Below are 24,876 nucleotides of genomic sequence, written 5' to 3'. Positions count from 1 at the left end.
TGCACATCAGAGAATCCCACGGTCTCTGAAGAATTCAAGTTAAAACCTGACCCAAGGTCAATAGAGAGGTGAACGGTGGGTATGAACATACTATACTACATTAGTAGCAAAGAATAAGCCAATCGGAGATAAGAGATATGATGTCAAGAGACAGCTGGCTGGATGACAGCAAAAGGTGGCCAGCCTGTGCACTCTGATGGTATCTAGGCAATATCTAAAGGCCCAAAGGGAAGTCCCAGGATGTCGAGTTGCCCTGCTGTTGAGGCTTCATGGGATGATACGGTTCAGGGTCATGCAGGATGGGGCAGAGAAACTGCAGAGGCTTGCAACCTGTCTCCTCTCTAGAGATGAGGAGATCGCACTGTCTCCATTTCAAAGTTCTCTTCAAATGCTAACCTTCTAGAATCTGTGTAACTGGATGATAACACCTTCTTAATAAAGGATCCCCTTCTCCCTTTCATTCATCCATTCAAGATATGTGCCCAGTACCTACTTTGGCATGTGTTGGGGTTGGAATCAGGAGATGTGGGCTAGGGCCCCCACCTCGATACCTGCCAGCCAGAGGATCATGGGCAAATCATTTAGCCTTGCTTTGTAAGCCTCAGTTTCCTCATCTAGAAACTATGCTATTGGGAAATACCTCCTAGGAGGTGCTCGAGAATCCTGGAGCTATTACTGCAGATCTCAAGCTTGGGACACAAGCCCACAATCCTAACTCAGGAGGCCGACGTCCCCCCACTAATTCGCTGCCTTGTTCCCTTCCACCTGGTTAATTTCCTTACAGCTGCAGCTCGGTGCCCTTTCTGCTACCACTCCCCAATCAGGGCACCACAGGAGAGCATGGAGGACTTGAGGAACATGGAAAGCAGACATGAGGCAAGAGACTTTCACAACAGGTGTTAAGTGCTGTTAATGGGCTTAATCACTCTGAGGAGAGAGCAGGGAGAAAAACCAAGCAGGAAAGAAATCAGTCTCCCACATGGCCCCTCAGAGCTGCCTTTCCTTTTCCCCACTTCCTCATCACCTGGAGGGCTCTCGGTGGCCCCGGGGACATCACATGGGGCTTTCATAAAGTTACACTGCCATTATTTCATTTGGTCTCTACTATGGCCTTGGAGGAAGGCAGGGAGTGCCTCAACAGAACTATGGATGGAGGCTCAGGGCCCTACCATGAGCTCCTCCTGTTCCAGATGAGTAAACTGAGGCTCAGCAAGGTTAAATGAGGTGTACTGGATCCCAGGGTTAGAACTGTGTCAGTTGGCCCAACCCTCAGGCACCCAGTGAACAGCTCCTACTCTTGGAGGGGAGGCTCCCTGAGTGTAGGCCAGCTCCCCGAGGAAGGTCCAGTTCTATGAAGGAAAAACAGCTGCCACAGGCATAGGATCAACATCACTGACTAAGCCAGAGCAAGAAGACCTATGTGAGCAAGTCACCTACGGAGGTTCAGGAAGGAGTAGGAGGGGAGTGGAAGAAGGGCTGGGAGAACCATCATCAATGTTGGCCAAATGGGCATTTTAATGCAAAAGAAATGAAGGTCCAAATTATGAGATGCCAATCTGGTATTGGGGAGCAAGTTTGCCTAGTGGAGAACATTTGCTGTGCATGGAAATGAGTCTGGAGGAAGCCCCACGCAGTGCAGTTGCTTTCGAATACCACCAAAGGATTATTTGATCACGCTCAGCTTTGGCTTTCTATTCAGCGTCAAGTGCTACTGTGCTACATCTTCCCAACATGTCGTGTTTAAAACTCAATGTGAAGGCCCCTGCAAGCCATCATAGCCAGGTTTCCCTTGAACTTTGGCCGCCAAAATGCTTTGTCCCCATTCATTCGGGTGCAGGGAGACCCAGGGCTTCAAAGCCCCAAAGAATGGCATGAACAAGATTCATTATGTTACAAAGCCCTCTGGTATCTCCATGGAACCAAGTGGACCACCTACCTTTTTCAGCTTTACTGTCTCATAAATGGGAAGCTGAAAAAAATGTGTGCTTCCCCAACCTCTCAAATGTCTCCTTTTCAATTAGGGTGGCCACTGGGGAAAGTCGATAACTTTGATTTCAGACAGAATTGGGAGAGATTGCCCACTGCCAGAACTTTGAAGCCCCAGTCACCTGTTGGGTGAAAAGCCAACCCAAACAAGACAGGCCAAGCAGATAGAGTGAATGAGTACCGGATCTGGAATATGGGACCAGGGTTCAACTGCCAGCTCTGCCCCAACTATACTGTGTGTCCTTGGGCTAACTCTCTAAACTCCTGGAGCCATAGCTTCCTCATCTCTAAAATGAGGTTGGACTCAATGGTCCCTGCTGCTTCTTGATTGATGATCCTGGGACCCATGAACAATTACAACGGGATGTTTTGGTGAGTCTCTGAGGCACTCGTTGCCAAAGTCAAGTGGTGGGCTGTGCCATTTTTCTATCCAGTTTACACTAGGTGGCACAGTGGGTAGAGCACTGCACTTGGGGATAGGGAAATCTGGGTTCTAATGTTGCCTCTGAAAGTTAGTTACTAGCTGTGTACCCCTAGGCAAATGACTTCAGTGGTCTGAGCATTATGTTCTTCCTCTACAGAACAGAGATAACAACAATAGTAACCACCTCGCAGAGATGTTGGGAGGCAAGAACCAGACCAAGTTTGCAAAGGACTTGACAAATTTTCAAGCACTCCCAACATGTTGCTTATCTGTAAGGACAATATTAGGAAGTACAAAACTGAGGATTTGGTAGGGGCGGGGAGGAAATCAGGATGAGGAATGCTGTTAAGAATATCAAACCAAAGTTCTCAGACCTCTACCAGCTGAGAACGCCAAGACCATGCTCTTCAGAACCCTGCTTCAAGATTCCTGGCCCTCAACCATCCAGGAAGGCTGAGCACAAAGCCAATAAGTGTTCTCAGCAGAAAAGAGATTGCTTTCAGGAACGACTGTCCAAAAGGCCTTGTTCCCTGGCAGCTAGCTCAGGGAAACAGGCTCTGAGATGGGCCCACATTTCCCTTTAGGGATCCAGGCTACAAAAGCCATTCCCCACCATGGACACTCTTTTGAGAAGAGGCAGTTTTGGAGGAGGTGCTGTGGCCGAGGCCTGAAGGTTGGGGAGGGAAGAGGTTCAGGTCAACAGCTTTTGGCCAAGTCTTAAATTTTGCAGAGAACACATGGCCTTGTTCGTCATGGATGGTGCTTCTTTCCCTGGAAAACTGGATGTCACATCTTTGGTGCTGGATGCCACTTTTTTCATCCAATGACCAATTGTACCAGCCAAGCTATGGCTGCCATTGTCCTCTTCTCTCCCTGATGCAGTTCCAAGGCAGAATAGTGGTAAGGGCTAGGCAATGGGGGTCAAGTGACTTGCCCAGGGTCACACAGCTGGGAAGTGGCTGAGGCCAGATTTCAATTTAGGACCTCCTGTCTCTAGGCCTGGTTCTCAATCCACTGAGCTACCCAGTTGCCCCCTAAAATAATTTTAAAATAAATATTTGGGCATTTTATGCTATGTAAGTGTTAGCTGTTCTGATCCCTGTGGCTCAGGCCCCCCGGCCAACAACTCACACTGACATACTAGTTTAGAGTTTCCACAGCACTATCCCTGCAATCACTCACAGAAGGAAGATGTTCGAGGACTTAACAGATAAAGAAACTGAGGCCTGGCCAAGGATCTCCCTCACCCCTCACCCCACTCCCTAGCTGCCTAACATTCTGCTCCAGAGCTGGGCCCAGACTCCAAACAAGGCCATTTCGTTGCAATAGTACTAAACCTTGTGAGGTAGTTTTCTTTCCTTTCCTGGACTGGTTTATTTCATTTTGTTTTTGTCATGGAAAGAGTAGTTTTTTAAGTGAATCCCCAAGTCATCGAGTTAACATTGATCTTTCAAACCTCACTGGCAGTTCCCACATGAGACAATAATGTTCCCAAAGTAGGCCTCCTTTCCCTGGGAGGGTGGGGAGAAGCCTGGGGATGGAAATCTTTCTTCGAAATGATCTCTTTTCATTTCACAGAAAATCGACTGGCACAGACATAGGAGCAGGGCTCGAAGAAGGGACGTGGGCCTAGGGGCAGGAAGCCAAGGTCAGACAGGTAGAGGACACTGAGACATACCTCTTAATCAAGTGGGCCCGGTTGTTCACGTAGTTGGCATCAAAGGAGTAGTTCTCCGTCTGAAAAGAGGAGGAGAAAAAAGAATGAAGACCATTAGATAGAGAAAAGTTCTATTTTTCTGCTATGAATTAAACCCACACCACGGCGAGTTCCCCAAAGTCTAGGATTTTAGAAGTAGAATGCACTCTGTGGTCACTGAACCCAACCCATAACCCAAAAAGGAACCCCATTTTCAACATCCCTCAGCCAGCTTCTGCTTGAATGTGTCCAACCAGGGGAACTCCCCAGCTCCCCAGTCACCCATCCTGTTCCACTTTGGGCCTGATAGCTCGAAGTGTTAAGGAGATGGTTGGGTGGTCATTGTCATTGTTTTCCTGCCACTGGAGCCTCACTTGACTTCTACAATTTCTTCTCATTGTGCCTGGTTCTGTCATCTAGCACCAAGGAAACAGCCTTTGGGATGCTTACAGACAGCCCTCCCATCTCCCCAAATTGTTCTTCACCAGGGTAAATGGCCCAATTCCTTCAGCAAGTAGACTCCAGACCCTGCCCCGTCCTGGTTGCCCTTCTTGAGATGCTTTCTAGCTTATGACTTCCTACCCAGTGGTGCCCATGACCAAACAATTGTTCCACTTGCTTTGATGCTAAGCAATGCCAATGGTGCCTTCTCAGAGCCAAAGGATCTCTGGGGGCCACAGCACAGGCCTTCAACTCGAGCCAAGACCCCTGCAGCCCCAAGAGGCTGACACGCGGATGCATGCAGAAAGAGTGTGCTGGGTGACCACACAAACTACTTCCTGGAGAAGAAGCAAAGTGACCCACAGCCTTTCCAGAAACGAAGCACCTCCTCATCTCCAGGGGACCCAGTTCTGTACCCATCAAATTGACCTTAAGTTCAAAGTATTTATTATTAGCAAATACTTGACATGTTAAAATATTTATTCCTTAGATATGGAAATGTGGCCAAGGTAATCCCCTACAGCGGCCTTTTTTTTGCCATCTTGCATGGTACCTACCCTTCATTTTAGCACAACTACAAAAGCAAACAGGTATCATGACTAACATGGGGAGAAGGAAGCAGTCGCCACAGGGTCCTGAAGCCTTTCATGTGAAGGGGGAAGTCAGCAAGCAAAGTCCTAACTTGAGGCCTATCATTGAAATATCACCTTCTAATGTAATTCAGAGAGATGCATGCATGCGTGTGTGTGTGTGTGTGTCTGTATGTGTGTGTGTGTGTGTGTAAAGACCATCAAGACATCAGAGCTGTGCCTAAGGTGGGACAACTAGGCCTCTGTCCCCAGGGTACCAATAGCACTTGGGCTTCTTCAGTAGGTCAGAACAAAGAATCTGAAAATCTAGTTAGCAAAAATAGCGAAAATGAAATGCTACTAAATGGCAGGCCCTTGTACTCTCCCGGGAGCTGGACGCCAGATGAGCTATCCCCTTCTGCCCTGCTCTCCCCTCCTTCCCTAGAAGTAGTCTCATAGTGTCCAGGGATTTTTGGCTCTTGGTGCTGGAGACATGCCTCAGCCCATTGGGTCTTGGGGCCCAAGGTTTCCCTACCCTTAGTGTATTTGGTGGCAACCATCCCAGGCAGAAGAATTGCTTGTCACAGTTCTGATATCTGTCCAAGGAGGGCAGCCTTAACAAGGGGTGGGAACCAGGGCAAAAACTTTACCAGGTAGCCAGGCCTCAATTCCCAATGACATCCTCTACCATTCCAATTCCTCCTCACACCACCTGACCCTACACCAGATCCCCACACTTTAGTGTCATCCTGACCTTAACAAGAGGCCCTAGGAAACACCAGGTGAGTGTCGGGATCAGTCTGGAGGTTGAACCATGTTTTCAGGAGGCCTGAGTTCTGGCCTACCTCCACCAGGGGGAAGGAAAGGAGAACGTGTTAATTGGAACATGAGCTCCATGTCTCTAGCGTGAATGGCGGGTCAGCCGAGGAAATATGGAACTTGCCCTTCTCTCTTCAGAAACTTCTACTCCCATGGCCGTTCCACACGAATTACTCTCAGAGATGAAATCGTACTTTAATGGCTGCCACCAGGGCAAGAAAAATTGACCCCAAACGCCAGAGGAGTTCACACATCTGGGATTGGCTCATAAATCAGTGCCAGGCCTACTGCCATGCCCACAGCCCCAGCTGTCAAAGACCATAGGAGAACGGGGCAATCATGCAAGGTCTAGCAGAGGTCACCTAGAGTCTTTCTTGGGCCTCTGCTGTGTGGCCGGCACTGTGCAGGGTAGCATGGCTCCATCCTAGCAGACTAAGTGTAACCCTCAAATACACCTGGCGGCTGTCAACGAGCAACTCACTTCTCCTGTTCAAGCTGGGAGAGCCTGTCTCACAGCCAGCACAACCCAGCTCATCGTTGCACCCAGTGAGTCCTGCTATGAAGAGTCACTCTGAAAACTCTTTGTCTTGGCACTCTTTTGCATCCTTGCTTCTGCACTATGCCATTGATTGCTACCGGTCTCAGAAGGGGTAAGCTAGGCCCGGATCCTGAAAACTGTCCCACAGCCAAGAGATGTGTTGGTGCCACAAGAGGCAAATTTCAACCACATTTACCAAGGGTCTAAGCAGCAGTCTCATTTGCCAAGGAACAAACCACACTATGGAGTACAAAAGCTCCCAAACCCAAAGCCCAAGACTCAGCCCAGGGCTGGGTCAGACAACATGGATGTGATTGGCCTCCATCTTGGGCCCTGGCCAGATTGGCTTAAGACTGCTTAAAACAGTTTTCCAAATGAGAACAAAGTTGGGAGAAAGACAGACAAACAAAGAGGGCAGAAAGATGGGTAGACAGATAAAACCATTATCACAGAAAGGATTTATGTTCCCTCCCTAACTTCAGTCATCAGAGAGGGCTACAAGAGGCTTCAGAGATCTTCTCGATCAATTCCTTTATCTTACAGATCAGGAAACTGAGGCCTGCAGGTGACGCTGGAGAAAGCAGAAAATGACAGGAATCAAAGAATCTCAGAGTCAGCAGGGGCCTTGGGACCATCTGGTCCAACCCATAAGTGATCAAAAGGTCCCCCTGCATTATACCCAATCACTGAGCATGGAAGCTATTGCTCCAAGCTCCAAGACCATCAGTAATGGGAAACCCAGTGCCCCTAAAGGTCACCCATGTCGTTTTGGAGTAGCTCTAGTTTTCCCTAATGCTTGTATCTTCTATCCATTGCTCCTATTCTGGCCCTCTAGAGATACGCAAAACAAGGTAAATACTTCTTCCCCTCGATGGTCTTCGCAGTACCCATACTGGCTGACGTCCAAGCTCTATACATGAAGACTCGCAACCTATACCTGCTTTGAGGGGAATGGGGTGAGGGAGGGGTGGGGAGAGGGAGGAGGAAGCTTACCTCTCCAGGCCTGTTGCCAAAAGCACCCCTTATTTCCGGATCATTGCCAATTTGGCAATGTCAAACTGGAATAATGGGTGCATAAGGATCCCCACTGGATACATAGTGACTTCCTTTTAAAAAGTCATATTATCTATGTTTGAGCATATCCTTATTTGTTTGGTTAAATATTTCCCAATTACATTTTAATCTGGTTCAGGCCATACTCAAGAGTGTCGCAGGCCATATGAGACCTGCAGGCCACATGTCTGATACCGGAGAGGCCACGTCAAAAAGAGAGGACATCTACTGGGCCTGCCCCTGGGAAGAGATCCTGATGATTCTCCCCTGCTCTGGAGTACCAGGCAGTTAGCACTGAGCATGTATGTGTTGGACACACTGGGCCATCAGAAGCTGAACTGAAATGGAGACCTGGCCTTGTCAGCGCCTCCATGTCTACTCTACAACGTAGCTAAAGTGTCAAAGTTCTCTGAATGAATCCAAATAGCTCCCTTCAAGTAAGTCCTAAGTAAGAAAGGGCTGGCATCAGAAACCAGAGAAATAATAGCCCTGATGAATACGAGTCCCAATGCATGGGGAGTACCATGGTCAGTTGCAGATGCCACATTTCAGAAAAGGTGGTAAGAAGCTGCAAAACCTCTAGACCAGGGCTTCTTCACCTTAATTCTACCATGAACCCTTAGACTACAGTCTTGGACACCCCACAGGCCCTCTGCTCCGGGCCATGTTTTTAAATGCAGGGCCAAAAATATGCAGAAGATTACAAAGGAAACCAACGATATTGGAGTCAAGTTAACACAAAAAGTTTAAACCAAGTTCATAGATTCTAGGTTAAGAAGCCGTGCCTCCGAGCAAGGCAACCAGGATGGGAAAAGGTCTTGCTATCCTGCCACGTTAGGATTGGTGGAAGGAATTAAGGATGTTAGCCTAGAGAAGGGAAAGGAAGATAACTGTTGTCAAGCATCTGAAGGAATGACACGTAAAAGATGGATTCCACTTATTCAGCTTGGCCCAGAGGGCCGAACTAGTAGCAATGGATGGAAGTTGCAAAAAGGCTGACTTTGACTTAATATCAAGAAAAGAACAAACAAAGCAACCTTCTGAACAACCAATGCTGTCCAAGGTGGAAGAGGCTGCTCGTTAGGGGAGGAAGTGGCTTCCCTCTCACTAGAGGTCTCCAAACAAAGGCTGGATGAGCATTTGTCAGGGACGTGATGGCTGGGATTGGGGGGCCTGCCCAGGTATAGGTTGGACCAAGTGCTCTCTGAGCCCCTTCCGACTCTGAAATTTGGGGGCTCTGCCATCCCGCTCACGTCTTCAGAATCAAAGTAGAAAAGAAAGACACGTTAAGGACTTTTTTTTTCTTTTTTGCATAAAAGTGTAGTCTCCTGGTTCAACTTATTTAATCCAAATTTGCTTGACATTACCTCAATCTCCCCCTACGTACTCAAAATATTAAGTAGCATGAAGCGTTTGAGAAGGGAAATTCTCTCTAAATGTCACATTAATTTCAATGGCCACTGTCCCCATCTCTAATAAGATGGCCAGCTTAACACAAGAGCACAATAAAGAGACGAGCATGACTTGTGAGGATGAAAAATCCAAGTCGAATCTGAAAATGTGTCCAGTGCTCCCCTAAAGGTAAATAAGAGTCATTTTCTTATTGACCAGTACCTTTCCCCCAGCTCCTTGTTCTAGTTAAAACCCAGTGACTTAGGAATGCAATGGAAGCAGGATTCCTCCCCTGCCCTAAGTACAGTAAAACCATAGAGGTGAAAAAGAGCAGAAGCAGCAGGATTTGAACTCATTTCACCTGATTCCAAATCCAATGGCCCTTTGAATACCATCTAGTCCATTACCGCCTCTTTTCCCTTTCATTTTGAGTTATATTTTTTAAAAAACCCTCACCTTCTGTCTTATAATCAATACTGTGTATTGGTTCCAAGGCACAAGAGTGGTAAGGGCTAGACAATGGGGATGAAGTGACTTGCCCAGGGTCACACAGCTGGGAAGTATCTGGGGCCAGATATGAACCTAGAACCTTCCATCTCTAGGCCTGGCTCTCAATCCACTGAACTACCCAGCTGCCCCCTTGAGTTACGTTTTTTGAGGAAGCTAAAGAACCTAAGAAAGGAAGACCAGAGCTTTAAAGGGCTTTAAACATCAAGCGAAGACATTTTATTTTATCCAGGGGCAACAGGGAGTCACTGAAGACTCTAGAGCTAAGGAATGACATGGTCAGGCCCAAGCTCTGGGAAGATGAATTTGGCAGGTGTGTTGAGGACAAAGTGAAAAGCTGAGAGATTGGGATTCATCTCCCAATAGAACCTAGAACTTCATTAGTTTTTCTGGATACCATGTCCCACCATGCCCTCATAATATTTTTTCAAACAAATCACCATCTCCCATCTTCTTCTCTCTATGAAGCTGCTGTTGCAAACCCACAAGCCTTTGCAGGCAACTCTAGGATTTTAAGTCTAATGGAGGAAGTTTCCTCTTCAGAGGCTCCCTCTCCCAAAGATATCACAGGTCTGCGCTCCTCCTTACTCCCAGAAAAGCTTTAGCTGTATCCCTATTAAACTACATATGGCGGCCAACTCTGGAATGCCCTGAGTTAGAGACTAGTTCTTGGGCTGGGTCGGTGGAGCACATTTCCACCCTGAGACTCTCTCATCTAACAGATGACAGTGGCCGATTTTCAGAAAATGAAGAGTCCGTGCTGTTTGGTCAGTGGCCTAGCATACTGGACCAGGAAAGTGGGCTCTCAGAAAGAGGGCAAGGATGGATATCCTTTGGCATCCTTAAAGGGCATAGCCAAAGCAGGGTCTCATAGCCCCAGGTAGCTAACAGATAGTTCACCCAGGCAGTGACCAAGCTACACCCGCTTCTATCCAGGGGCTAAGACAGACTGAGCTTCCCGACCCTGAAGAGATCCCATCTGCCCCTCCCCTTGGGCACACGGAGCCCGTCATTGGTCTACTTGCCTGTTCTCGAACAGGTCCCTTCTGTCCCAACCCGGCTAAATTCAGCAAGCCTGTCTCCTCTCTGGGCCTGTCTGTGTACGTCACCCAATGAGGGGAAGGATGAGACGTTGCCAGGATCAGAGAGAGGGTCCACACCACTGACTCCCTCCCACAGCACTGGCAGCTTGTCTGCAAAGGTTCTAGAGGCTCCTGAAGGTGCCTTTAGGAGCTGAGAAGGGAAATCCCACATGGCTGGCAGCCAACAGGTCAGCCCACAAACGAGCTGCTTCTGAAGGAGCTCCCTCATTTGTGAGAAACTTCACATATCACACGCAGGCCTTAGATAGCTTGGCTGGTGGCTAGATGGTACCACCGACTCAGTTTCCCACCCACTAAAGGCCCATGTGCCTGTCAGATGAGCAGCTGACTGACCCTGCCTCCATCAGCCTGGTCTTGGAAAGCTGCTCTTTGGATCTTGTCTGTTAAATTTCACAGGGTAACCCTCCAAGAGCAGTAAATCGCACCCTCCACATCCACCCTCATTTGGTGCCAGGTGGGGGAATCCTCCACAACAAATGCAAATCACGGGGCCAGATGGTTTGTGAAAACTCATTATCATCAGCACGTTAGATTTCACCTGAAGCCTACCTTCTAGAAACCGCTGTTCAGCAGAAGCGGCCTGCAAGTCTTTGCCTTCAGCTGACTCTGGCAGCCATTTCACAGCACTGACTCAAAGTCTTCAGTCCGCTAAGACCCACCCAGTCAGTACTCCTGAAGATGCTTTTCTAGACGCACCAGACTTGCCAGAGAGCCCCATTAAATTTCATTAGGCAGATCTCCAAGACAATAAATTACCCAGAAGGGAGTTTCTACACTGGCATTTTTCTAACATGGTGAGATCACATGGTTCACGTTTTTACAAGACATAGTAAAGAAGCATCTTTTGGAGGCAGGAAGAGGCATGGGTTCCAGGCCTATGTCTAACTCAAATTGGCTGGATGACCCTGGGCAAGTCACTTAACCATGCTAAGTCATTGAACAGATGCTCATCTGTATTGGTAGAAGATTCCTAGAGCCGGAAGCTCCCTGACTTGATGATCCAGTAAAGAATGAACAAAGAAGCTCAAATCTTCTAAGGTTTGAGGCCTGTGTGCTAGCCTCTCCAGACCCAGGCAACAAGCTGGTCAGCCCTGTGAGCCAATACCCCAGAGGGCTCCCAGGCATCCTTAATGCTGAGCTACCAAAGTGCAAATACAAGATATTTGATTCTTAAGCATCCTTCATCAATCTGCCTCCAGAGCCCTTGAGGACCAGTCTGCCCCATCCATCTCTCCAGAGGGTCAAGCCAGACCAAGTTTCCTGTCTCCAAAGAGGAAACTCTCCCTCTCTGTCTCTCCCTCTCTGTCTCTCTCTCCCTCTTTCTCCCCCCTCTCCCTCATATCTTAGCTAAGCAAGGACAGGGTAAGGACAGCTCCCTCCACCCTGCCAGCTAAGTGTCAGCTGCATGGCCTGTGCTGCTGGCTGTTGGAAAACATTCATTTCCTAAACTCAGTGTTTCCAGGGACTAATTGTGCCTATTAAGACCCCCCCCCCCCAGCGAAGTCCCTAAGCCCTCTCCTAGGAGCTGCTTTCTAAGGCAGAGAGCCCAGCTGGGTGAATAGGCCCTCTTCTGAAAGGAACTGGCTGGGTCTCTCCCCCATCCCTCAGGCCCCGTGCCCTCTCCTACCCAGGAAACCAAAGGGCCTCTAGTGTCACTGGGAGTGTCGCCGACTGTTGGATTTCACCAGTGGGAGGCAGGAGCCCCACTATCTAGCTCTGCCCCATCACGTGACATCTGGAGCACCACATTCCTACACTGAGGTGAGTTTCTAAGGAGGACAACCAAGATAAGGAAGTGACTTGAGACCAGGCCATTCGGGAGGCTCAAGCCCGGAGAAAAGGGATCAGGTTTGTTCTCTTTGACCCCAGAGGACAGAAAAACCAGGAATAACGGATGAGGGGAAGCAGCATTGAGGGCTCTTTTGGCTTGCACTTGGGACGCTGAGAGCTCTCCCCACATGCCATGGGCGGCCTTGGGATTTGCTGGCTTCCCTTTTATTAGGGGTGCTGAGGCAGAGGGCAGGCCAGTAGTAGGGGGGTTGCCTCTGGGGGTGTCCAGTTGGATGCCTCGGTGGTCCCTTTTGGCTCTCCTAATCTTTGGTGGGCAGAGGCCCTCCAGTCAGCGGCTGGCACGGATGATGGCAGGGGCACTGCTTTTCTAAGTGTTGTATAGGATTCAAGTGCAGCAGCTTTTGAAGGCTGGGAAGGGCCACGTGGCCGATACCCAGGCAGGCCAGACTCACCCCTGGATTTCTCTGAGGCCTTTTAGCTGTTCGGACCACCCAGGAATGAGGTAATCTGACCTGAGTACAGTGGCTTTCTCCGAACTCCTCTGGATTTAGCCAAATTTAGCTCGAAAGGGAAGAAGCTCTGTATCAGCCCGGGCTGCTATGAAAAGCAGTTCCAAAGGAGTCCCACATGGCTTTCGGCAGCCATGTATGCAGTCCCCAGGCCAAGGGCTTGCAAAGCCTCCTGGAAAGAATGGGTGTCCTGGCTCAGCAACCAGTCCCTTGTGCCATCTTCACAGAAGTTCCCTGGCGTCCCGTGAGGTGCTTGGCACATCTCCAAGCTCTGGGCACTACTCAAACAGGGGGAGGGAAGACCTTCCTCCCACGCCTCATCAAGGTATGAAGGGAAGCTCTGGCTCTTGGGGCCTGTGCCAACAGAATTAGAGCTCTGGCAGAGCCTATCCCAAGCTCTTCCTCTAAAAGAGAGAGCAAAGGCCCAGCCAGGGGAGTGAATTGTCCGAGGTCACACAGCTAGTAAGTGATAGAGCTAGGACGGGAACCCAGGTCTCTGATTCCCACACCAGCACTGCTATAATCTGGGTTAGTGTGGGAAGGCCCACACCACCAAAACACGGCTTGTCCACATCTTCAAAGCCTCACTAGCCAGGCTGGGCCCACTCTGAGGAATGACCAGAAAACCAGGGGGACCTCCAACAGCCAGATTGGTGGGAGAAGAACTGGAAGGTGTGATCTGGTACCCAGCCAAACTTTCTCCTTCCACAAGAACCCAACTCTCTCTCCTTGAGAAGCGCATCCTACAGCTCAACCACCATCCCCACATGGGGAAACGGCGACATGTTCAGACCACTTCGCAGGTACATAGTGCCTTTCATCCCCAAATATCAAAGCTCTTTATGAGCAAGCAATGATGATCGTGCCCACAGGACAGTCAGGGAAATCACCAGTTAAGTGCCATAGCCAGAGTGAAAAACAGTGAGTCAGAGAGAACGCCAGCAATAAAAACCTGAAGCAGCAACAGAGCCGGAGTTCCACTTTCCATAGCCTCCGCCATCCTTCCTCGGAGGGGATGCCTGGGGAGCAGGGGGCCACTTCTTTTCTCTGGCACCTTCACAGCTCACCTAAGGCCAGGGCTAGGGGAAGGCCAAAGCCTACTGATTCCCTAAGCAATAATGGTCTCCCACCCCTAAGCAACTGTGCATTCATATTGTACTTATTGACATATTGTGGCATTCCCCCTCAAAAAGTGAGCCCCTCAGGAGTTCAGTGGATGGAGCACCAAGCCTGGAGACTGGAGGTGCTGTGTGACCCTGGGCAAGTCACTTACCCCAACTGCCCAGCCCTTACTGCTCTTCTGCCTTGGAACCAATACCTAGAACTGAGTCTAAGATGGAAACAAAGGGGAAGGGGAAGGAGAAGAAAGTCCCTTAAGAGCAGGAACAATTTTGGTTTTGCCTCAGGACTTCCAGAAACCAGTCACACCATGCCAGGCATACTACAAGTACAGAATAAATGCTGATGCCAATTAGGCTGGATTTGTTCTGAGATAGGTCGAGCCTCAGAAGATCAGACTTGGTTGATCTGCTTCAATGGCATTCTTCGAGGAAACCAAGCTAGAATGCCACCCCCACCCCAGCAACTGTCCGAAAGTCCTCAGGCCAGAGCCCAGCCGGACGAGACACCAGAAAGCACAGCCTTGGGCCCCACCCATGCCAAGACACTAGCTCTGAGCCAAGACAGACCGAGCACAGGCTCTCCCCCATGTTCCAATGGATCCCACTTGATCGACGCCTCAATTCTCGACAGCTTGGCAGCTGTGGGGCCCCGGCGCCCGCAGAACAGAGTTGCTATTGAGCGAGACATGTCAGCTGAAAAGACTTTCAAAATATTTGGAGGGAGGCTGGTGGGTGGCCCTGTGCCTGCCATCCAAAACACCACCCTTCCAAACCCAGTCCCCACCCCAATTCTCTTCTTTGTATTAAACATCACTTAAGATGGAGTTGCCGCAACAAGCTTATTAAAAGGTTGAAGGCAGAACAGCCCCATGGCACCTTCTGAAGGCATTTCTCTGTGCCAGCCTGTTGCTCAAGCCTGTAATATGTGGTAGTGAAAACAAACAAACAAGCAAACAATAACAAAACCCTGCAGAATGCAGCATGCTGGGACTAGCACTGAGTGCCTTTGCTTCTCATATTGATGGTCCTAATGAGAGGTAGCACAGTCAGTCAGCTCTCGACTCCTGATCAATGCAAGCTAGCCTCATTCTTTTGGGGGGTGGGGGGAGGAGGGGGCAGCCATCCTGTCAGCCGGGCAGCCAGCCGAGCAGAGCTGGTGTCTCGGTCCACTGCAATGAGCTCAGCCCACGATGCGGGCACACCCTGTGGGGCCACTTCTATTTGCTGTCACTAGAACATAAACAGAATATTTATTTCTGACCTTTTAAGTGCTAATTTCCAATTTAACGAGGCATGATGAATGCCTCTCAAACCCAGGCTCCAAGGCTGCTTAACATGGGAACCCTCTAATTGTGACAAGAGCCTTTGGCTTACAGCAAGGGCAGCTGGGCCTACTGAAAGCATCAGGCACCTGGGAAATCCCCTTGCTGCCTCCATCTCCCGAGGCCTGGGGACTGGCAGCAAATCTCTGATCCAGGTAATGAGGTGGGGGCGGGGAGGGGGCTCCTTTATGAACTACAAAGAGGATGAGAGACACCGGACAGAGATGGCGCATCGTCATTATGACAATAGGCTAGCGCTAGAATTTCATCTGGGTAGGGAGCTCCCTCTACTAAAACAGACGGGCTGTTCCTTGTCATCACTAGCCTTAAAGACGTCCCTGGGACACCGAAGGGCAAAGAGGTTTGCCCAGGCTGCACAGCCAGGAATGGGTCAAGAAGCAGGACTAGAACTTGCACCTTCCTGTGCCACTTCTCTAATTATAACATTGGCTCGATTTACAGAGCATATCATTGATATGTGCAATCACTTGACCTACATTAGCTCATCTGGGCTATCATTATTATGATCCTCATTTGACAGGTGCAGAAAAGGGCAAGTGTCTCACCCAGTGTCAGGGGACTATAGATGATCGTCTGGAAGGGACCTTAGAGGCCATTGGCTCCAATCCTCTCATTTTACAGATAAGGAAACCAAGGCACAGAGAAGCCAAGTGATTTGCTCCCATAGTGAGTGATTCCAGGGCTTTTTCACTCTGGGCTCAGAGCACGCTCCACTAGGGAGAGGTTTCAGGGAGTTAATGTTTGGCCCCAAAGCTTCTTTCTGACACAGAAACACTGGTGGTCATGCCTGTGGTAGCCATCATTCTGTGTTTCCAAGTGGCCAGGAAGCTCAGTGTCTGGAATTTGTCAGAGCACGAGGCTACAGATCACAAGAGATGAGAAGGACAAGTACTGGGTCGGCCCAAAGAAACCAGACCATTTAATTGGCTCTTCCTCCAGCCTCCAGAGAGATGGATAGGTATTCTGGCCCAACCACAGGAAACAAAGAGAGGTCTCAGGAGGAAGAAGAGTTTCTGAGCCTTAGAGAGGCCCAAATGAGCAGCTGCTGGCCGGGGGCAGGTGGGAGGGAAGGAGTCATAGCTGGGCAGAAAACAGCCACCCAGATTGGGAACTGGGACTGACTGGTGCCTGCTACAAGGTCCTCTGGGGCAAAATGGGAAAATGCTATTTTTCAAGTAGCCTGAGAAACTTGGCCTGATGCACATAGGTAGAATAGGAACTAGAAACATCTGTATCCTGAGTTACTGATGCAAGGGGACACTCACTTGGGCAGGTGGGGAGCAAGGCATGGGAAGAGGGGTAAGATGGGAAAGAGCTTGCCCCAGCTTCCTATTTGATCTTGGTATGCTTGCTAAATAAGCACTAAAGTCATTGTTTAAATGCTGATCCGGGCCTCGGGATCCTGTCAGCACCCTCAAAATGTGGCATTTGAGTTTCGGTGCCAAAGCATCACTTGCCCCACCCTAGTGATGGTTCTGTGCTTAGTGACTCCGGGGGAGCAGATGCCGCCTGTTAATTTTGCCCTAAAAGGAGGATTTGTGTTTCTGAACATAATTACCCCACTCATCACCATCACTCCTTTTCCTCAAAGCATTTTTGCCACCATGAACCAGCTAATCCTCCCCCCCAAAATGCACAGCTAACTGAAGTCTTTTTAACCCCAGTCCCTGAGGGGCAGGAGAGGTTAAGAGGCTCGCCCACAACATGGGGTCTGCCTCCAGGTCCTGGGTTCCCACCATTAGGCCACACCTCATTAGGAATCTTGAAACTGCCATGAAATGAAAGTAATTAGGGCTAGCTGGCTAAAGAGCCAACTATTGGGGGGAAAAAGTCAGCCTGCTTCAACACGACAAGCTCTGGGGTAGTGAGCACCATTACCCAATATCCCCTCTGCCACAGGCTAAGGAAGAATGAAGGGGAACATCTGAAGTCCCTCCTCTTCCCACAGCCAGACTATGGCAGCAAAAGCCAGAAGCAATTTCCAACTTGAATGTTTCTCCTCCTCCAACGTACATGTGCACACACCCGCCCACATGCCACATACATGCTCACACACATGCACATTCCCAGACACAAGCATGTATGCACAGAGAATATGACCACTCTGATGTAGTAGGCAATTGCTGGGTCCCTCCAAGGAAGGCCCTTTCTCAGCTTCCTTCTTTCCCAACATCTCCTGGTGAGAACTTTCCGATGCCCCAGAAGCCAGCTTTCTTAGGGGCCAGACACGGTCCAGCATCAGGAGCTGCTGCTCCAGGGCCCTGACACCATGTCTGAGAGGTGGATGATGAAACCACCCAAAATTTCGGGTTGAGGACCAATGAACCAAGAAAGACCCAGCCAGCTTCAGCCGAGTGTCTCCATGCTTGGCCCCCGGGTTCTCAGACGCTGAGTGGGCTGGGCAACAAACCTCATTCCATTCCATTTCAATGAGCATTTCTAAGGTGTTTACTCTGTACTAGGCACTCTGTTAGGCCCTGGAGAACATGGAGACAAACACAACACACTCCTCGCCCTCACGGAGCTTACGTTCTACTGGGGTCCAAGAGACCAAGGCGGGAATATCACACCTGCGTGGAGTGCGTATGATGTTGGATTTACTTAAGTTATATACCAAGCAGTGTCAAGAGGGAGAAGGCAAGAATGCCTGGGGTGAGATCAGGGTGTGGAACACCAGAAAAGGCCTCCATGTAAAGAAGCTTGGAATTCTAAGAAGTGGAGGTGGAGACAGAAAGGCAGCAAAGGCCTCCTCCGCTGGTATGGACTCAGCCCAAGTGAGGGAAGAAAGCCACAACTCCTGGCTTGTTTTTCCAAAGGCTGCAAGCTTGGGAATAGAGAACCAAAGATCATACAGGAAATCCTAGTCGACCATCCTAGAGGCCAAAAGCCCATCACATCATTTCACACCACATTCGACCAGAGGATGACTTGGGTACAAGTTCTTTTTCCAAGAGGCTGGTATCTCCCATACTTCAATGCCAAAGTCCTCCCTCAAGGCTCAGCTGAGCTGCCCCCTCCTAGAGAAGCCATTCCTAATCATCCCAAGGCTAGTACTCTTGAGCCTCTCTCATGATCCTGTCTATCCTCACCTGGATTTATAGTTGGAAGAGTCCTTAGAGACCACTGAGTCCAACTCCACCCCCATTTTATAGATGAAGAAACTGAGGCACAGAGAAGTCACATGACTTGCCCAAGGTCACACAGTACTTCAGTATCCAAGATCCAGTTTGAACTCAGTAGAATGGAAACTCTTCGAGAGCAAGGCCTGTTTCTTTTATCTTGGTATCGCCAGGGTTTGTACATAGTAGGGGCTTTGTAAAGGCTTCTTGGACTAGACTGGATTGGATTGGATTGATGGGATTTTCAGCACAGCCAACCTGTCAGCTGAAGTAATAAGCCAAGTGGGGAATCATAGTGCTCCTGACAAGGGGGGACAGTGAACCAAATTGAACATGACTTCCCTAATGACTGCTCCAGTGGTACCAGAAGGAGCTGAGGCAGCTGGGGGCGGATCCACCTCCCAGTGGCACTCAGACTGACCCTCGCTTGCTAGGAAGGCAGGATTCCGAGTCCTCCAGACGTCTTTCCGAACCACCTTTCCTTCCTCCCCCCCACTCAACTTCCTCTGTTGTGATTGAACTGTCACAGGCATCTCTTGGCTTTAAATACCCTCCTGCTAGGGTTAAGTAAAGCTCATTACCATGCATAATTCAGAGCTGTCAGATGGAAATTAGCCATTCCAAAGTGAGCCAACAAAGGGGAGAGGGTGGCAAACGGGCCCAGAGCTGGGGGCCCCAGTGGGACTGAGGCCTTGCTTGCCCCATGCACACCAGCTCGGAGCGTGCCTTATGGCACGATGGAGCACCACTTTGTCATGCTGGTATGGGGATGAGGGACTATGGAAAGGCAAGTAAGGGCTGGATCCTCAGGCTGAGCCTACTGGGCTGTGGCCTGGGATACCGAGGCTAGATGCCTGGGCAGGCCTTTGCTGGATGACCTGAGCACAGGAGCATGACATGAACCCAAAAAGATGGCTGCCCCAGGGCCCCCCGCCAATGATGAGCTAAGGCGATCCAGCCAGGCTGCCTCCCAGAGAGAGAGACATACAGAATGCATGCAGGTCCCTTGGAGGTGCTTGTAAGAAAAGCAATCGGCTCTGCTCGAAATTGGATTGTTTCAACATTTCCCAGGGCTCTGGGGGGAGATAAGAGCTGGCCTATGTCAATATTCTGGTGCCATGTGTCATACGCTACATGTTCCATAGGCTGATGTCTCTTCCTGTCTTGTCTGTCTGTCTCTCCCTCTCTGCCCCTCAGCTCTCTCATCCTCTCGTCCTTTTCAGACCATCTATGTGTGTGTACAGATACCCAAACATACATGACGGCCAGGGCAGCATAGATAGCACTGAGGCCCAGCCTCGGGGCCAGGAAAAGCCAGGATCCAGTCCTGCCTCTGACAGACACTAGTTGAGTGACCACAGACGAGTCATTTCATTATTGTCTGCCTCCGTTTTCTCATTTCTAAAATGAGGATAAAAATGTCACCCACCTTCCTGGGATGGTGTGAGGATGGGCCAAGATACTGTCCAGAAATCGCTTTGCAAATCTCAAAGCATGATGGGCAATTTCCGCCAAGTTCATACCTGGAGACAGTGAAGATAAGGCAGCCCTAACTGGCTCCCAATTGCTATCACCAACTCTCCTTTGTCCTTCCCCATCAAAAATGAATAGACTTGCTCCTTGGGCTCACAGCAGGATTGGACATATCTGGGCTGGCAGAGGTGCTCATCAGCAATGGATTTTGGTCCAAAGAAGAGCACCAGAAGAGTCCGGTACATCTGCTGAAGTAGGTTGGGAGGCCCAGGCTAATCTCAGGACCACTGAACCCCAGCTCTTCAGAGCTTGGACCTCCTCTAGCCAACAGCCTCAGTAAGCACCTCCTATATGCCCAGCACCCAGCTGGGCCCTGGGAATTTTGAACCAAAGAGGGAGTGACAGGTGGGGTGAAAAATACATCGTGTTCCCAGAAAAATAAAGACAAAGTATTTGCATGCAATCCACATCATTTCAGGAGTGAGATAGAGCTCCAAATTGGGTGGAGAGGATCTCAAAAAGCTTCTATAGGCAGTAGCCTCAGGGGTGTGCTCTGAAGGGTCCTAAGAGATGGCAATAAGGGAGTGCATTCCATATGTGGAGGACAGCCTGGGCAAAAGCCCAGAGGTAGGAGATGGGACATCCAGATAATAAGAATGATTGGATTGCAGAGGCTTTTAAAAGCCAGGCAGAGAATCCCCTCCAGATCTCTGAACCAGGAGGCACTAGGATGCTCAGACCTGTTAAAGCAAATTTATAATAGGAGAAGTCAGTGCAGATGGTCTTCGTGAATTATTTCTTGTCAATATTCCATCATTAAGAGAAAAAAAGTGGTTTTAGTAACGCTGTTGAGAGAGGATGTATGCACACAAAAGGAAACACACTCTTTATCCAAGTGAGCGCTCCAGAGAACGGCGAATGAGCAAGCCCAGTGAGATACTGCCTCATTGGAGCCAATGACTTGTTTTGTTGCTGTCTAAATTGTTCAGCTATAATTGCTTGAGATAAACTGCAATCAAAATACAGTATCTTCTACCAATTTTGCCCACTGGGGATCATTTGCTCATGGGGAATTATCCCAAAGGTACATTTCCTCATTTTTACTGCCTCAGCAGCATCGTTCCACATCCCGGCCACTAAGGGAGGTGGCCCCTACAGCAGACTGGGCTACCCAGAGCTGAGCTGCTTCAGGGGGCTCTGCCTGCAGAAGGGATAGTCTGGCCTCCTACATTGCCCTGAGGCCCTATCCGTGTCTCTTTTCCAAATGTGCAAGGTTCCCCCACCTATAAAATTGGCATTAGGTACCCACCTGGGCTATTGTCAGAATCAAGCAAAACTGCGTTGGCACAGCCCTTCATGAATCTTAAAAGCGCTCCAGATATAGGCACTGCTGGCAGCTGCAGCAGCCACCCAGAGGAATAAGCCACATCACTGGGAAACCTCCTTATGCTGTGAAGGTGAACCTATGGCACACGTGCCAAAGATGGCACACAGAGTGCTCCCTGTGTGCACATGTGCCATACCCCACTCAGAGTTCCTTAGTAGAAAGGCAGAGGGACTTGAGTGGAGCTGCTACCCTCCTCCCCCACCCAGGTTGAGGACATACCTCACTTCTCCTGGCCCTCTGCCCAGCAGCCAATGGGAACTCTTCCTCCCTCCTGTGTGGGGGGAAAGGTGGGCAGGTCATAGGCAACAGAGCTGGAGAGTAGTAGAGTGCTTGACCACTCCCCTCACCATGTCTACACTTGCTAAAAACACTCCTTCTATCCCCTTCCTCCCCCCAGCAGATCAATGGGAGCTCTTCCTCCCCTCTGTAGGGTAAGGTTGGGGAGGCGTGCACCTGGCACTTGGGGGTGGGGGGTGGCAAGGCACATGGTCACCAAAAGGTTCACCATCATTGCCCTTAAGTCAATCTCCATCAGTTGAGACTTAGCAATAAGGTCACAGAGACCAGCCTCAAGTTTCCTTCACTACATTGCTTTCAAAAGCGGCTACTCCAACACAAAGTGAATTGTAAGGGAAGTGTTTAAACTACCCAAGAGAACAAATTGGGTTGAAGCGCTTTAGCAGCAATTTACAAACAACAAATATGCTCCTGGGGCGCCATTCTTATTTATTCATTATAACAGGTTCAAGGTCCTCTACTTGGCAAAGAAATCTGGCTGAAAGGCTGTACCAGGCCTATGGATGGCCTGGGAAGTAAAAAAACGTATTTCTTCTTGAAAATCTTGATGCTCTCTGGCCTTCCCTACCTCTTCCCCCCCCCCATTAGGTGGAATTAATTAGGTTTGACTGCGGTATATCTAAAGGATGATTAAGGTGACAAAATAAAAGCAAAACTTAACAGCCACCAACCCAGGGTGCTAAAGAACCTATTTAGGTCATGGCCCCACTGGACCCAGCTCCACCTCCCTTCTCTGATGCCATTCATAGGAGCACAATCTCAGGGCTGGGAGGGACTTTAGAAGGCATCTAAGCCAGATGTATCATTCTAGAGTTGAGGTAGGAGCCAAGAGAGAAAGTGACTTGGCCAAGGTCACATAACTAGTCAATGGCACAGTGAACCAGGGATCTGGGTGGACTCCATGTCCAGCAAACTTCCCACGGCACCATGTGGAAAATAGATGGGAGGTAAGGGGAGGGGGAGGAAGGCCAGGAGAGACATGGTATGGGGCCAAAGAATACAGTTCAGAACTCTGCCCACAACTGGAAATCCTGGCTCCCTGAGCCATGGCCTGCTACAGACCAGGTAGGGTCCAGAGCAGCTCTGCCTGGGAAGAGACTGGCCACCCAGGTCCCTGATTTCCTTGGCGGTCAGAACAGTTCAATCCATTCCCCTGGCTTTTAGGTGACCAAAGTCCAGAGAGAAATGGACTGGGAGAGGGAGAGAGGGAGAGAGAGACAAAAGAATCCCCCCATGGATTCTTGGGAGCCAGTAAACATTTCCTCCATGGGTCAAAATTTCATGACTTCTTTTTTGCTGCAGCTTCTGGGAAATGAGACCCGTTCCTATACCCTTCTGTAGATGGAGACCCTCTCTTTCCCAGCACCTCCTATGCGATTTCTCCAAGTCCTCCAGATTGTAGGGATCACAACACATGAGCCTGGCCATGGAATGGGAATGCCCAATGCTTTCTTTTCTGCAGCCTGCTCTGTTACTCAACTACATGCCAAATAAAGTCTCCTTTCCCATCAGATGGCCTGGTATAGGCTTGAGTTCCAACTCTGCCTCTAAGATTCAATGGATTTTGCTGTGAGACCATGGGCAAGTCACTACCTCCTTGAACCTTAGTCTTCTCCTCTGTGAAATGGGTATAATAAAGCAACTCAGAATGACCTCCCGGGATTTGTATAACATTCCAATGAGACACACTTGGAAAGCAAAGCAATGCCAGTTACTCTTATTCAAAGAAGAGAAGCCTATTTATTACATCATGCCTTCACAAAGATCCTGCTTCCAGAAGTGCCACGAGATTGTTTATTGTATTATTGTCTACTTAGAAAGTGCCTTTGCTCCCAAGAGCTCTTGGCGCGCACACACATGAAAGGCAAACACATCCTCTAGGTAGTTCTCCTCACAACCTCCTCCCTAAAAGCTAAACCAACAGCACAACAGCACCGAGAAATCCCCTCTTTCCTACCCCCTTCTCTCCCAAGCGCACTGGAAGAAGGCACAAGGCCGGCAGCCAACCACCATTGGCAAGATGCGAGGAGACAGATTACGTCATGCCCGCGCTTCAGACTGCCCACTCTAGGATGCTGCCTTCCAACGGGGCCAGGACCACCAAAAGAGGAGAATGAGGAGATGTAGAATACCAGAGAGGATGAAGCAAGAGCTCCCTGGCTGGCACCCTGGATGCTAACTTCTGCACTGATCAGGGCTGAGCATGACTGGTGACACCGGGCATCCGATTGCCCAGCCATGGATTTTTTTTTCAATTCATTCATTTCTTCAATGCTACTTTGTGCCCACAGGGAATAAGGGACAGAGCTGGCTTTGGTGTCAGGAAGATCTGGGTGCACATTCTGCCTCTGGGTCCCTGTGCAAAGCACCTCGATTCTCAATACAGAGGAGGTGCCAATCAACATTGGTAGAGGGAGTTCTCCCTCTGGGAGTTCCCTATCTATATCAATGAAACCACAAGTCCAGTCTCTGTTCCCATGTGCAGAAACTCTGCTCGGTGCTTAGGATACGAAGACAAGAAATTAAAATAGTTCCTGCCCTCAAAGAGCTTCTAGTCCACTGTGTTTTTCCTACAAAGAATACACTTTCCTTCAATATGGAATCATCTGTGGGATCCAAACACAGAGGTAGGTTCATTTCCACTTGAAATATCCGATATTTGGAAGTGAGCAGAATTGAGCCTCAGAGATCATATTTTCCGAGTGGCTTGACTCCCAAAAGAGAGCTCCAGACTTCTCTCCATCTGGTCCAGCTTACAATGAGGCACCTGGAACTAAACCCACTGTGGGGCCAGGCTAGGGCAATCCCCAGATCTCCTCACCATCCTATTTCTATTCATTTCCATCATTTCGTCTCCTACCTCTGAGCCTTTGCATTAGTGGTCCCCCCACATCTGGTATGGCTTCTGTCCTTTCCTCTTCCTTTTGGTGTCTCTAGGTTTTTCCAAGTCCAGGTCAGGGACCACCTACCAAAGACCTTACCTGACCCTCCCCCAATTACCAGCACTTCCTCCCTTGCAATTACTTTTTATTACTTTGTATGTATTGTAGCTTGACTTACAACATTACTGATTTAGAGCTGGGAGTGGCCTTTAGAGGCCATCAAGTCTAACCCCTTTCATTTTACAGATGAGGAAACTGAGGCACAGGGGGGATGTGCCTCGTCCAGGGTCACACAGCCAGTGTCTGAGGTCATATTCCAATCCAGTTCTTATAGATTCTAAGCCCAGTTTCCCATGTAGAATGCCACACTACCACCCTTATGTACATATTGGATCCCCCCCAAGAAAAAGTCTACCCCCTGAGGGC

The 24,876-nt window shown here is 49.4% G+C and overlaps 1 protein-coding gene across 4 annotated transcripts in view; it reads right to left on the bottom strand.

Annotated features, from left to right (window-relative positions):
* Nucleotides 1-24,876, bottom strand: part of PCDH19 (protocadherin 19) — a 113,454-nt gene that overhangs the window by 42,460 nt on the left and 46,118 nt on the right. For all 4 annotated transcript variants that reach the window (XM_056809644.1, XM_056809645.1, XM_007507516.2 and 1 more), the window contains one exon: nt 4,089-4,147. In XM_056809644.1, the coding sequence (XP_056665622.1) occupies nt 4,089-4,147 (59 nt within the window). The remainder of the gene's footprint in view (nt 1-4,088; nt 4,148-24,876) is intronic.

Source organism: Monodelphis domestica, chromosome X (genome assembly GCF_027887165.1).
Source record: "Monodelphis domestica isolate mMonDom1 chromosome X, mMonDom1.pri, whole genome shotgun sequence".
NCBI classification, from domain to species: domain Eukaryota; kingdom Metazoa; phylum Chordata; class Mammalia; order Didelphimorphia; family Didelphidae; genus Monodelphis; species Monodelphis domestica.
This window is presented reverse-complemented; position numbering and strand designations above follow the sequence as displayed.